Below are 13595 nucleotides of genomic sequence, written 5' to 3'. Positions count from 1 at the left end.
CCAAGGCATTTCATAGGAGTGTTATCAGACAAAATTTGACACCAAACCACATCAGTTATTAGGACAGGAGGCTTAGTCAATGAAGTAGGTTTTAAGGAGTATCTTAAAGGAGGAGAGAATTCCAGAGCTTAGGGCTAGGCAGAGATTTTGGTGGGTTGTAGGGCTGGAGGATGTTAGAGATAGGGAGGCACGAGGCCATGGAAGGATTTGAAAATAAGGATGAGAATTTTAAAATCAAGGTGTTCCCGAACTGGGAGCCAATGTAGGTCAGTGAGGATGGAGGATGGATGAACGGGACTTGGTGTGAGTTAGGATATGAGCAGCAGAGTTTTGGCTGTGCCCAAGTTTATACATGCAAATTCTAGCCCGTAGTGTCAGACCTGTCCAATCATTCACTCATAGTTCAGCACTAGACATATGATAGAGACTTCTTCCAACCAGAGATCAAAGCTAGGCAGTGGACTGGTGATTAAAAGGGGAAACAGTTGCAGGGAAGGACAGCTATGACCTACACCACCCTATGAGTATCCTGGAGAGGGACTCAACCCCCATGGCAGAGGCAATTCTCCAAAAAACTCAGTAGGACATGGATTAAACTTGGTACGTGCTACTGAATGTAGACAACAACTTGCATTTATAAAGTACCGTTAACATCGGAAAACTTTCCAAAGCATAATCAGGAAAAAGCACTGTCTGGAACATTGAAGTAGCTGGCCTGACCCAAGTTGCCTAGTGTAGACCCTTCCATCACACTGAAGGCAGAACCTAGAGGCCATGTATAAGAACATGCATTCACAGATCCATGGCTTGATGCCTACCACAATTGGGTTATTAGAGGCAAGCAGTCATTGCTGAAGCTCTGCAGCTCCATCTGGCAGAAATACTAATCACTAGGGATGGAGTCTGTCCATAGATGGTAGCAATGCACTATTTTATGGCAAGTTTTACTGCTTACCATGTCACCTGTGATGACATCTCAGTAGCTGCTGTCCACCTCAAACCTATGCTCAAGATGTTGAAAGACTAACTAGTAACTGCTTCTGAGGGGTGGAGTCAAGAATGACCAGCCAGCCTGATTTACTAATGAGAACTGGAGGGGGTAGATCCATCACTAGAGGCTGGTACTCTTCCCCATTGGCTTCAGATAACTGCAGGATAGAGGGAGAGGCGTGATCCTAGATGTACAAATTAAGAAGTTCACCAATGATCTGCTCTGGTACGCTGTACAGTTTTAGGAGGTCAAACTCTAGCAGTACCCATCGACACAAGTGTGGCTTCTTAAGCTTATTTCCACCTAAGTTCTCTAGACTTCACTTGTCATATTTCCCCACAGGGAGAAAGTGTACTCACACATGTGAGACAATATAGACTGACACCAGTGCAGTACAGTGCTGCATAATTGACTGCAGTCTTTTGGACAAGATGTTAAACTAAGGCTTTGCCTGTGTAAAAGATTCCATGGCTCTATTAGAAGAGTAGTAGGCCTTCCTGGTGTTCTGGTAGATGCTCCTCCCTCAACCACCACCACCAAATTATCTGGTCATTCATCCATTTGCAAACAACAAAATTAGCTGTCATGTTTGCTTACGTAACAGCAACTGCACTTCAAAAGTAATCCAGTGGTATTAAAATATTTTAGGACATCCTAAGGACATGAAATGCACTATATAAATGCAAGTTTTTCTTTCTTTACTCCATTTTGACCACACAGTAACTCCCTCCAGGTGGGCGTAGATTTCTCAGCAACTTGAATTGCAGATTCAATGACCACCTCCCCTTGACATTCAACGGCATTACCATCACCGAATCCCCCAACATCAACATCCTGGGGGTCACCATTGACCAGAAACTTAACTGGACCAGCCACATAAATACTGTGGCTACAAGAGCAGGTCAGAGGCTGGGTATTCTGCGGCAAGTGACTCACCTCCTGACTCCCCAAAGCCTTTCCACCATCTACAAGGCACAAGTCAGGAATGTGATGGAATACTCTCCACTTGCCTGGATGAGTGCAGCTCCAACAACACTCGAAGCTCGACACGATCCAGGACAAAGCAGCCCACTTGATTGGCACCCCATCCACCACCCTAAACATTCACTCCCTTCACCACCGGGGCACTGTGGCTGCAGTGTGTACCATCCACAAGATGCACTGCAGCAACTCGCCAAGGCTTCTTCGACAGCACCTCCCAAACCCGTGACCTCTACCACCTAGAAGGACAAGGGCAGCAGGCACATGGGAACACCACCACCTGCATGTTCCCCTCAAAGTCACACAGCATCCCGACTTGGAAATATATCGCCATTCCTTCATCATCACTGGGTCAAAATCCTGGAACTCCCTACCGAACAGCACTGTGGGAGAACCTTTACCACATGGACTACAGTGGTTCAAGAAGGCAGCTCACCACCACCTTCTCAACGGCAAATAGGGACGGGCAATAAATGCTGGCCTTGCCAGCGACGCCCACATCCCATGAACGAATAAAAAAAACCTATTCACCAAAGATTAACTTTAAAAAGTGAGCCATGTCCTACCATTAGCATTGATATGTTCAGCTGATCTTCAGGTTAACTGCAATGACTTACTGGTGCAAGCATTGTTAATTTTTCTCATCACTTTCACACTGTTCCCCCCCCACCCATCCCTTCTCGCCAACTACCATTTTCCTCCCTCTTCCCCTGAAACCACCTACCTAATCATGTTAGCATGCGGTTCTATATACACTAGCAAGCCTCCACCATCTGGTTCAGGTGCCATTGTTTATGTGCCTGGACAACAAATATGAACAGGTTAATCCTGAGGGCATCACAGCTGAGCCAAACCCAGTTTTCATCCAACATTCACCATACTTACTGAGATTGTAACAAATTACAAGAGTGTAACTCAATCAATTTACGATCATTAACTGAACCTTTGAGATTATAGTTTTCAAGTTATTCCAGTTTTATTTAAAAAATAAAGATTTCCTTGGGTACTTTTAGTCTGTTTGGTGTCCGCCTTCTACTAACAGCAGCTGCCAATGGTAGAGTATACTCTGATCAAAAAAGAATACTTTGTTATTGATGCAAGAGTCATAAAGGTTAAATCACTGCAAGTTTATCAAGAGTAATGAAACCAACACTAAATGATAAACAGCAGATTACAGTAAACAGTACTGCTATATATATATATATATGTGATTAAATTCACAATTGCAATATTCTTCTGAACAGAACATTGTGCTTTTTGAGCTACCCAGACATTTTCTGTTAATTACTATAAAATTTATGTACCCACCTCCTAAGGTAGTAAAGTTTTCACGAGGCCATTAAACAATCTAAATAAGGGAGCACAGAGTTCTCGCTCCAGCAGGAATATAACAGCTAAAACACTTGCAGTAACATAAATGGAGAAAAGGTAGGAATATAAATGATAGGAAAGAAAGATTTGTTGAATTCCCCTTTCAAATCCTAATTCTACATCAGGAACACATGATATTTAAAACTAAAATAGTTCTGAATATGAAAATCACAATATAAAATGCCACAATATGAAAACTAAGAAAAAGCAAAACAACTGATGCATTGTGCTATTGCTAAGAAAGTTAACAAAGGCACTGTGTGTTACACAAACATACTATATTTAAAAACAAAAACTATTTTAAAACCCATGCATCCATTTCTAGCTTCCTGTAATTTTTTTTGGTATTTTACAAAAGGCTACTTAGAAACTGAGAAATTATTAAGAGCAAAACATCACAAAATGTACTTAAATGTAAATCACTATTCCAAAAGATTCTGTAACTTTAAATGAATTAAAATAAAATGTTCTGCCTCAAAACAGCAGTATATTACATTTGGGTGTCTTGAGCTGCCAAGAACAGGGTTCTCAATTAACGTTAAGTAACCTTCTCTCCTAAAGTGATAACTAATTGAAAAGTGTTAATGTACTTTTTTGAATGCCAAGTTCCAGTCGATTTATCATAATTACCACAATATTCTATCAAAAGCCTCCAAATATTATACTGTCATCTCTAGTTCTAAATCATACCTCAATGTGGTTCACGTATGAATTATGTGCAGTTCTGATTGCATTAATCAAGACATTAAATACACATTTTAAATTAACTGGAAGGATGCTGCTTTGAACTTAATTTTTCACATTCAGAAACATTTTACTGATGTTTGCGAGAGGTAAACTGGCAAAATGGATGGACTAAAAGTTTGCATTGTCAGTATACAAATGAGATATGAACAACTGGTAGTTACAAATGAGAAATGATTAACTTGTACATTGTTTCTGTCTAGCTGAAATTTGTCAGATCATACCAATGCAATGGTTTACACTGCTTTAATGCTACATTTCAAATACAAAGTTTACATGAACTTTGAGGAAAATTTTATATTTTACATAACTGATGAGGGATTTTCAACATAAAATTTGCTAAAGGAATCAAAAAATGTAGGGACAGCAGACTAATTTTTAAGTTTTCCTAAAACCTTGTTGTCCAGTGATATCTCCCCTGCTCATCCGAACAGCGTGAAACATTAACACTGTAAACTGTTCCACACACTAATTTGCAAGCTTTGAGTTACCATTGCTCCAAAGCAAATGTGTTTTTAAAAATACATTAGTCACGACTATTTAAATCTATATTTTAATTAACTCTTTTACATAGATAATATGTAAAAGTAAACTCTCACATTAAAACCTTGAAATATGATGGAAACTTTGTAAATGAATCCTATTCTTTAATTTAGATATAACCATAACATCTAGTGCATGTAGTGACCTTGCTTGAAATACAACCCCTCCCAACAGTTCATTTTACTTTATTTTCAATACTCTTGCTCTTTATAGCTGTTAAAATGAGATGCTATAAAGCACTTTACAGTAATTTAAAAAACAATGTACATTGTAAAAAAGCTACACTTAAAGACTTCATTGATAAATTATATGTATGTGGAATGTCAGGCTGTATTGTGTACCATTATACATTTCAAGATCAACTGCGATTTTAAATACATTAATGATATGGCACATATTTTGTGAAATAATAGAATAAACTAGACAAAGGATGGCTCAAAAACAACTAAAACAAAAATACATAGCACAATAAATTAATTCACACAGAAAACAAGGAATGCGTTTTTATTTATAACAGCTGTGCCTACTGTTGGGACACCTGTTGGTTTGGGGACTTCAGCCTCTTGGAAGGCACAGAGAAAACAAGGATAAGCTCAGTCGGGTCTATTGGAAAGCTAATTCACACCACAAATGGGTTGTGCATGCATGCAAACACACTTCAAAACCGCACAGCCAGCTATGGTAACAAAATGTAACCACATCAATTAAAAAATAAAATAAAAAATACAGAGTATCTAAAAGCGTAATTTCCACAGTTATTTTGACACATTAAAAAAAAGTTGGCAAGGATTTTCTGACCAAAGCTTCTTGGTAAAGCCCAAAAACTTTCAAAGTACTTCATAAAGTCCTAACCCTGTGAATTTGTGCTGTTGGATTAGAAGCATTTGTTTAGTAGTAATACCATGGGAGTGTGTTCAGAAGAAAAATTATTCAAGTAAAATAATAGAAAGTTTCAATTGATGTAGTTCCAAAAGTTCTTAGTGTTCCAGTGATTGGGTTCTGGTGACCACAGCTCAACATTAGTAGGGAAGTTTCAGTGATAAGGATTTAGTGAATCAGTTAATCCTCTGTATCTGTCTCTCATTTAAATAGCTCGTGGCCGCTTGGGATTGATCTGCTTACTAGCCTGTTCTTCCTCTTGAAGAGTTTCACGGAAGGCTTTTACTTTATCTGTAAAACAGAACAAGATACAAGTTAGTCATCTGCTGCAAAAAGAGGCAATTTGTAATTTTGGTGGTGGCGGAAGTTAGTGGAAAAGAAAATCGGGCCGATCCACTACTGCCAGTTTTCTGCCACCAGCAAAAGTAAAAATTATCCCCAACATGAGGCTAAATAATGACATTCATACAATATGAAGAAATTAATGGTTCCATTGAAATCATTTTTTGTATTGTATAATAAAGTAGCTTTGTAACATTGAAAGGTAATAGCTTAAAATGTGTAATAATGGAAAGTGAATCTTTCTTTACCAAATGCAAATTTAAAAATATTAATTTAAACAATTTGCCCCATTTCTATGAATTTAAGTTGTAGAAATTGTTTAAAAAGTGGTCCAAATTTGAATCTCAATTATTTATTGCTTTAACGAGCTGATCTACGTGGGTGACGTGGATGATTTTATCTCCAATTATCCCAAAAGCTCTGAAATACCCTTTTCCTTTCAAAATGTGCATATGATAAACTTATATTTTGAATTCCCATTTTCATCCTCTTGTAATCTGTTAGATTGCACACTGTGGACTCTGACTGGTGCACAATTGGGCAACAACTTCTACGAGTGCCAACTGTCTGTCAGCCAGAAAGATATAGCAAGCTATAACTTGAATGAAATTGATCCCTTGCGATTGTTTGAAGGTGGAGGGGGTGGGGGGAGAAAAGGGAAAGAGAATGTTCAAGTGCTAGGACTGGAACTTTCAAACATTGTATCACACAGACATCATGGTCAGATTTATTTTTGTTAAATAGAGTAAATAGTCCCCTTTCTTTATCACTTCAGTGCAGTACTGACAGAGTGCTGCACTATTGGAGGTGCCATCTTTCAGGTTAGATGTTAAACCAAGACCCTGAATGTCCTGTCAGATGGACGTAAAAGATCCCATGAGACTATTCAAAGATGGGCAGGGGAGTTCTCCTGGTGTCCCTCAACCAATATCACCAAAAGCAGGTTATCTGGTCATTAATCTCATGGCTGTTTGTAGAACTTCACTGTTTGCAAATTGGCTGCCACATTTCCCTAATCAACAGTGACGACACTTCAAAATTATACTTCATTGGCTATGATGATAATTCTAAGATTATGCCCCTCATTTTGCATTCATATACTATAGGGAAAAGTCATTCTCCACCTACCCTGTCAATGTCCTTCATTATTTTAAACACCTCAATTAGATAACCCCTCAACCTGCTCCCTAAGATGAAGTGTCCAAAAGTGAATTTAGTGCTCAAGTCCTGTGCTCCAAAACTAACCTCACTTCTAGCTAAATTGTTCCAGTACAGCTACAACACTAGCATCTACCCGGGAATGTGGAAAGTTGCCCAGGTATGTCCTGTCCACAAAAAGCAGGACTAATTCAACCCAATCGCTGCCATATCAGCTTACTCCCAATCATCAAGAAAGTGATGGAAGGAGTCATCAACAATGCTATCAAGCAGCACTTACTCATCAATTTGGGTTCTGTCAGAACCATTCAGCACTAGACTTCATTACAGCCTTGGTCCAAACATGGACACGAGTTGAATTCCAGAGGTAAGGTGAGAGCGACTGCCCTTGACATCGACTGAGTGTGGCATCAAAGAGTCCAAGTAAAACTGAAGTCAATGGGGATCAAGGAGAAAACTTTCCAGTGGCTGGAGTCACTTCTGGCACAAGGGAAAATAGTTGTGGTTGTTGGAGGCAAATCACCTCAGTCCCAGATCATTGCTGCAGGAGATCCTCAGGGCAGTATTCTAGGCCCAACTATCTTCAGATGCGTCATCAATGACCTTCCCACTATCATATCAGAAGTGGGGCTTTTTGCTGATGATTGCACAGTGTTCAGCTCCATTCGCAATCCTTCAGATAATGAAGCAGTCATTGCCCGTATGCAACAAGACCGGGGCAACATCCAGGCTTGGACTGATAAGTGGCAAGTAACATTTGTGCCACACAAGCGTTAGGCAATGACCATCTCTAACAAGAAGGTATCTAACCACCTCCCCATGACATTCAATTTCATTACCATATCCCCCACCTGTCAACATCCTGGGAGTCGCCATCAACCAGAAACTCAACTGGACCAGCCACATAAAAGATCAGAAGCTCTGTATTCTACAGCAAGTGGCTCACCTCCTGACTCGGAAAGCCTCTCCACAAGTCAGGAGTGTGATGGAATACTCTCCACTTGCCGAAATGGGTACATCTGCAACACTCAAGAAGCTCAACACCATCCAGGACAAAGCAGTCCACTTGATCAGCACCTCAACCACTAGCCTAAACATTCAAAAGGATAGGAAGAGGCAGACAATGCAAGAATCTTATGGATGTGTGGCACTCTCAAACCGGTATTCAGCATTGAATACCAATGAGGGAGACGGCACCTCGAAGGAGTGCAGTCCTGAGCATGGCACTGTGGGACAAAGGACTGCACAGGGGGACACAGTGAAGTGCAGAAATGCAGTGGTTATAGGGGATTCGATTATCAGGGGGACAGGCAGGCATTTCCGTAACCGCCGATGTGAGTCCCGCATGGTGTGTTGCCTCCCTGGTGCCAGGGTAAAGGACATCACTGAGAGGGTGCAGAACGTTCTGCGGGGGGAAGGGGAACAGCCAGAAGTTGTGGTCCGTGTGGGTACCAATGACATAGGAAGGAAAAGGGATGAGGTCCTGCGGTCAGAATTTCAGGAGCTAGGGAGGGTTAAAAAGCAGGACCTCAAAAGGTAGCAATCTCTGGATTACTCCCAGTGCCATGTGCTAGTGAGTAAAGAAATAGGAAGATAAGGCAGATTAATGCGTGGCTAGAGACACGGTGCATGAGGGAGGGCATCAGATTCTTGGGGCATTGGGACCAGTTCTGGGGCAGGAGGGACCTGTTCAAGATGGATGGGTTGCACCTCAACTGAGCTGGGATCAATGTCCTCACGGGGAGGGTCATTAATGCTGTGGGGGAGGGTTTAAACTAATTTGGCAGGGTAGTTGGGCAGCAGGTTGTAGCATTGGAAAGGAGAAACAAGGTGCACAAAGGATTGGGAGAGACAGATAGCACTAGAGTAAGAAATAGTGCAGTATTAGGTGGGATCAGACAGACAAAGAGAATGTGAGAAGGTCTAAAATAGATTTAGAATGCATGTGTGTAAACACACGAAGCGTGGTAAATAAGGTTGGTGAGCTGCAGGCGCAAATTGTCACATGGGAATATGAAGTAGTGGCGAAAACGTTGAGCTGGCTCAAAAAAGGGCAGGATTGGGTACATTCGAGTAGAATGGGCCTATACTCTCTGGAGTTTAGAAGAATGAGAAGTGATCTCATTGAAACATACAAGATGATGAGGGGGCTTGACAGGGTTGATACTGAGAGATTGTTTCCCCTGGCGAGAGAGTTTAGGCCGAGGAGGCATAGTTGCAGGATAAGGGGTCGGCCATTTAGGACTGAGATGAGGAGCAATTTCTTTATGCAGAGGGTTGTGAATCTTTGGAATTCTCTACCTCAGAGGGCTGTGGATGCCGAGTCATTGAATATATTCAAGGCTGAGGTGGATAGATTTTTGGACTCTAGGGCAATCAAGGGATATGGGGATAGGGCAGGAAAGTGGAGTTGAGGTCGAAGATCAGCCATGATCTGACTGAATGGTGGAGCAGGCTTGAGGTGCCGTATGGACTACTCCTGCTCCTATTTGTTTTTAACCCCATCCTCAATGATGGCAGAGCCCAGCACACTAGTGCAAAAGAAAAGGCTGAAGCGTTTCCAACCATCTTCAGCCAGAAGTGCCGAGTAGATGATCCATCTCGGCCTCCTCCAGAGATCCCCACCATCACAAAAAACAGTCTTCGGCCAATTCGATTCACTCCACGTGATGTCAAGAAACAGCTGAGTACAATGGATACAGCAAAGGCTATGGGCTCCGATAACATCCCGGCTGCAGTGCTGAAGACTTGTGCTCCAGAACTAGCCGCGCCTCTAACCAAGCAGTTCCAGTACTGCTACAACACTGGCATCTACCCGACAAAGTGGAAAATTGCCCATAGCCTTTGCTGTATCCAGTGCACACAGCCATTCCTTGATATCACATGGAGTGAATTAAATTGGCTGAAGACTGGCTTCTGTGATGGTGGGGATATCGGGAGGCGGCCGAGATGGATCATCCACTCAGCACTTCTGGCTGAAGATGTTTGCAAACTCTTCAGCCTTGTCTTTTGCACTCACGTACTGAACTCTGCCATCATTGAGGATGGGGATGTTCACAGAGCCTCCTCCTCCTGTTAGTTGTTTAATTGTCCACCACCATTCACGACTGGATGTGGCAGGACTGCAGTGCTTTGATCTGATCCGTTGGTTGTGGAATCGCTTATCTCTGTCTATAGCAGGTTGCTTCCGCTGTTTAGCATGCATGTAGTCCTGTGTTGTAGCTTCACCAGGTTGGCACCTCATTTTTAGGTACGCCAGGTGCTGCTCCTAGCATGCTCTTCTACACTCCTCATTGAACCAAGTTGATACCCTGGCTTGTTGTTAATGGTAGAGAGGAATATGCCAGGCCATGAGGTTACAGATTGTGCTGGAATACAATTCTGCTGCTGCTGATGGACCACAGTGTCTCATGGATGCCCAGTTTTGAGCTGCTAGATCTGTTCTGAATCCATCCCATTTAGCACGGTGATAGTGCCACAGAACACGTCAGATGGTGTCCTCAGTGCGAAGACGGGACTTCGTCTCCACGAGAACTGTGCTGTGGTCACTCCTACCAATACTGTCACGGACAGGTGCATTTGCGACAGGTAGATTGGTGAGGACAAGGTCAAGTAGGTTTTTCTCCATGTGTTGGTTCACTCACCACCTGCCGCAGGCCCAATCTGGCAGTTATGTCCTTCAGGACACGGCCAGCTCGGTCAGTAGTGGTGCTACTGAGCCACTCTTGGTGATGGACATTGAAGTCCCCCACCCAGAGTACATTCTGTGCCCTTACTACTCTCAGTGCTTAACATGGAGGAGGACTGATTCATCAGCTGAGGGAGGACGGTAGGTGGTAATCAGCAGGAGGTTTCCTTGCCATGTTTGACCTGATGCCATAAGATTTCATGAGGTCCGGAATTAATGTTGAGGACTCCCAGGGCCACTGCCTCCTGACTGTACATCACTGTACCGTCACCTCTGGTGGGTCTGTCCTGCCGGTGGGACAGGACATACCCGGGGATGGTGATGGAAGAGTCTGGGACATTGGCTAAAAGGTATGATTCTGAGAGTATGGCCATGTCAGGCTGTTGCTTGACTTGTCTGTGGGACAGCTCTCCCAATTTTGGCACAAGTCCCCAGATGTTAGTGAGGAGGACTTTGCAGGGTCGACTGGGTTTGGTTTGCCTTTGTCGTGTCCGGTACCGAGTGCTCTGATGCCGGGTGGTCCGTCCGGTTTTATTCTTATTATGACTTTTTGTAGCGAGATTGTACAACTGAGTGGCTTGTTAGGCCATTTCAGAGGGCAATTAAGAATCAATCACATTGTTGTGGGTCTGGAGTCACATATAGGCCAGACTGGGTAAGGACGGCAGGTTTCCTTCCCTAAAGGACATTAGTGAACCAGATGGGTTTTTACGACAATCCGGTAGTTTCATGGCCACCATTACTAGTTTATTTTTATTCTAGATTTTTATTTAATTAACTGAATTTAAATTCCCCAGCTGCCGCGGCGGGATTTAAACTCATGGCTCCGGATTATTAGTCCAGGCCTCTGGATTACTAGCCCAGTAACATTTTGGGTGGGGAAACTTATAGAAACAATAATCCGGGACAAAATTAACAGTCACTTGGACAAATGTGGATTAGTTAAGGAAAGCCAGCACAGATTTGTTAAAGGCAAATCGTGTTTAACTAACTTGATAGAGTTTTTTGATGAGGTAACAGAGAGGGTCGATGAGGGCAATGCGGTTGATGTGGTGTATATGGACTTCCAAAATGCGTTTGATAAAGTGCCGCATAATAGGCTTGTCAGCAAAATTGAAGCCCATGGAATAAAAAGGGCAGTAGCAACATGGATACGAAACTGGCTAAGTTACAGGAAACAGAGAAGTGGTGAATGGCTGTTTTTCGGACTGGAGGGAGGTATACAGTGGTGTTCCCCGGGGTCTGTACTTGGACCATTGCTTTTTTGATATGTATTAATGACTTGGACTTGGGTGTACAGGGCACAATTTCAAAATTTGCAGATGACACAAAACTTGGAAGGGTAGCTAACAGTGAGGAGGATAGCGATAGACTTCAAGAGGACATAGGCAGGCTGTGGAATGGGCAGACACGTGACAGATGAAATTCAACGCAGAAAAGTGTGAAGTGATACATTTCGGTAGGAATAACGAGGAGAGGCAATATAATCCAAACGGTACAATTCTAAAAGGGGTGCAAGAACAGAGAGACCTGGGGGTTTATGTGCACAAATCTTTGAAGGTGACACAGCAGGTTGAGAAAGCGGTTAAAAAAGCATACGGGATCCTGGGCTTTATAAATAGAGGCATAGAGTGCATGGCTAACAAAAGAAATTAAGGATAGTATTAGATCCAAAGAGGAGTCATATAAAGTTGCCAGAAAAAGTAGCAAGCCTAAGGATTAGGAGCAGTTTAGAATTCAGCAAAAAAGGACCAAGAGATTGATTAAGAGAGGAAAGAGGGAGTAGAAGAGTAAACTTGCAAGGAACATAAAAGTGGACTGTAAAAGCTTCTACAAGTATGTACAAAGAAAAAGATTAGTGAAGACAAATGTAGGTCCCTTACTGTCAGAAAGAGGAGCAGTTATAATGGGGAACAAGGAAATGGCAGAGCAATTAAACAAATACTTTAGTTCTGTCTTCACGGAAGAGGACACAAATAACTTCCCAGAAATCCTAGGGAACCAAGGGACTGGTGAGAAGGAGGAATTGAAGGAAACTAGTATTAGTAAAAAAAAGTGCTGGAGAAATTAATGAGACTGAAAGCCGATAAATCCCCAGGGCCTGATAATCTGCATCCCAGAGTACTAAAAGAGGTAGCCATGGAAATAATGGAAATTCTATAGATTATGGAACAATTCCTGCAGATTGGAGGGTCGCAAATGTAACCCCACTATTTAAAAGAGGGAGAAAGAAAACAGGGAACCACAGACCGGTTAGCCTAACATCAGTAGGACGGAAAATGCTAGAATCTATTATAAAGGATGTGATAACAGGACACTTGGAAAATATCAATGGGATTAGACAAAGTCAACATGCATTTATGAAAGGGAAATCATGTTTGACAAACTTACTGGAGTTTTTTGAGGATGTATCTGGTAGAATAGATAAGGGAGAACCAGTAGATGTGGTTTATTTGGATTTTCAGAAGGCCTTTGATAAAGTCCCACATAAGAGGTTAGTGTGCAAAATTAAAGCACATGGGATTGGGGGTAATATACTGACCTGGATTGAAAATTGCTTAACAGACAGGAAACAGAGAGTAGGAATAAATGGGTCTTTTTCGGGGTGGCAGGCAGTGACTAGTGGGGTACCGCAGGGATCAATGCTTGGGCCCCAGCTATTCACAATATAGATCAATGATTTGAATGAGGGAACCAAATGTAATATTTCCAAGTTTGCTGACAACACAAAACTAGGTGGGATCATGAGTTGTGAGGAGGATGCAAAGAGGCTTCAAGGTGATTTAGACAAGTTGAGTGATTGGGCAAATACATGGCAAATGCAGTATAACGTGGATAAATGTGAAGTTATCCACTTCAGAAGGAAAAACAGAAAGGCAGTGTATTATTTAAATGGTG

General features: G+C 42.2%; 1 protein-coding gene across 5 annotated transcripts in view; it reads right to left on the bottom strand.

Moving 5' to 3' along the window:
* Positions 1-5119: 5119 nt before the first annotated feature.
* Positions 5120-13595, bottom strand: part of kif2a (kinesin family member 2a) — a 163671-nt gene continuing 155195 nt past the window's right edge. For all 5 annotated transcript variants that reach the window (XM_067986515.1, XM_067986533.1, XM_067986543.1 and 2 more), the window contains one exon: positions 5120-5800. In XM_067986515.1, the coding sequence (XP_067842616.1) occupies positions 5715-5800 (86 nt within the window). In that variant the 3' untranslated portion in view covers positions 5120-5714. The remainder of the gene's footprint in view (positions 5801-13595) is intronic.

The sequence above is a fragment of the Heptranchias perlo genome, chromosome 1 (assembly GCF_035084215.1).
Source record: "Heptranchias perlo isolate sHepPer1 chromosome 1, sHepPer1.hap1, whole genome shotgun sequence".
NCBI lineage: Eukaryota > Metazoa > Chordata > Chondrichthyes > Hexanchiformes > Hexanchidae > Heptranchias > Heptranchias perlo.
Note: the sequence above shows the minus strand (reverse complement) of the source record. Positions and strands in the feature narration are given on the sequence as shown.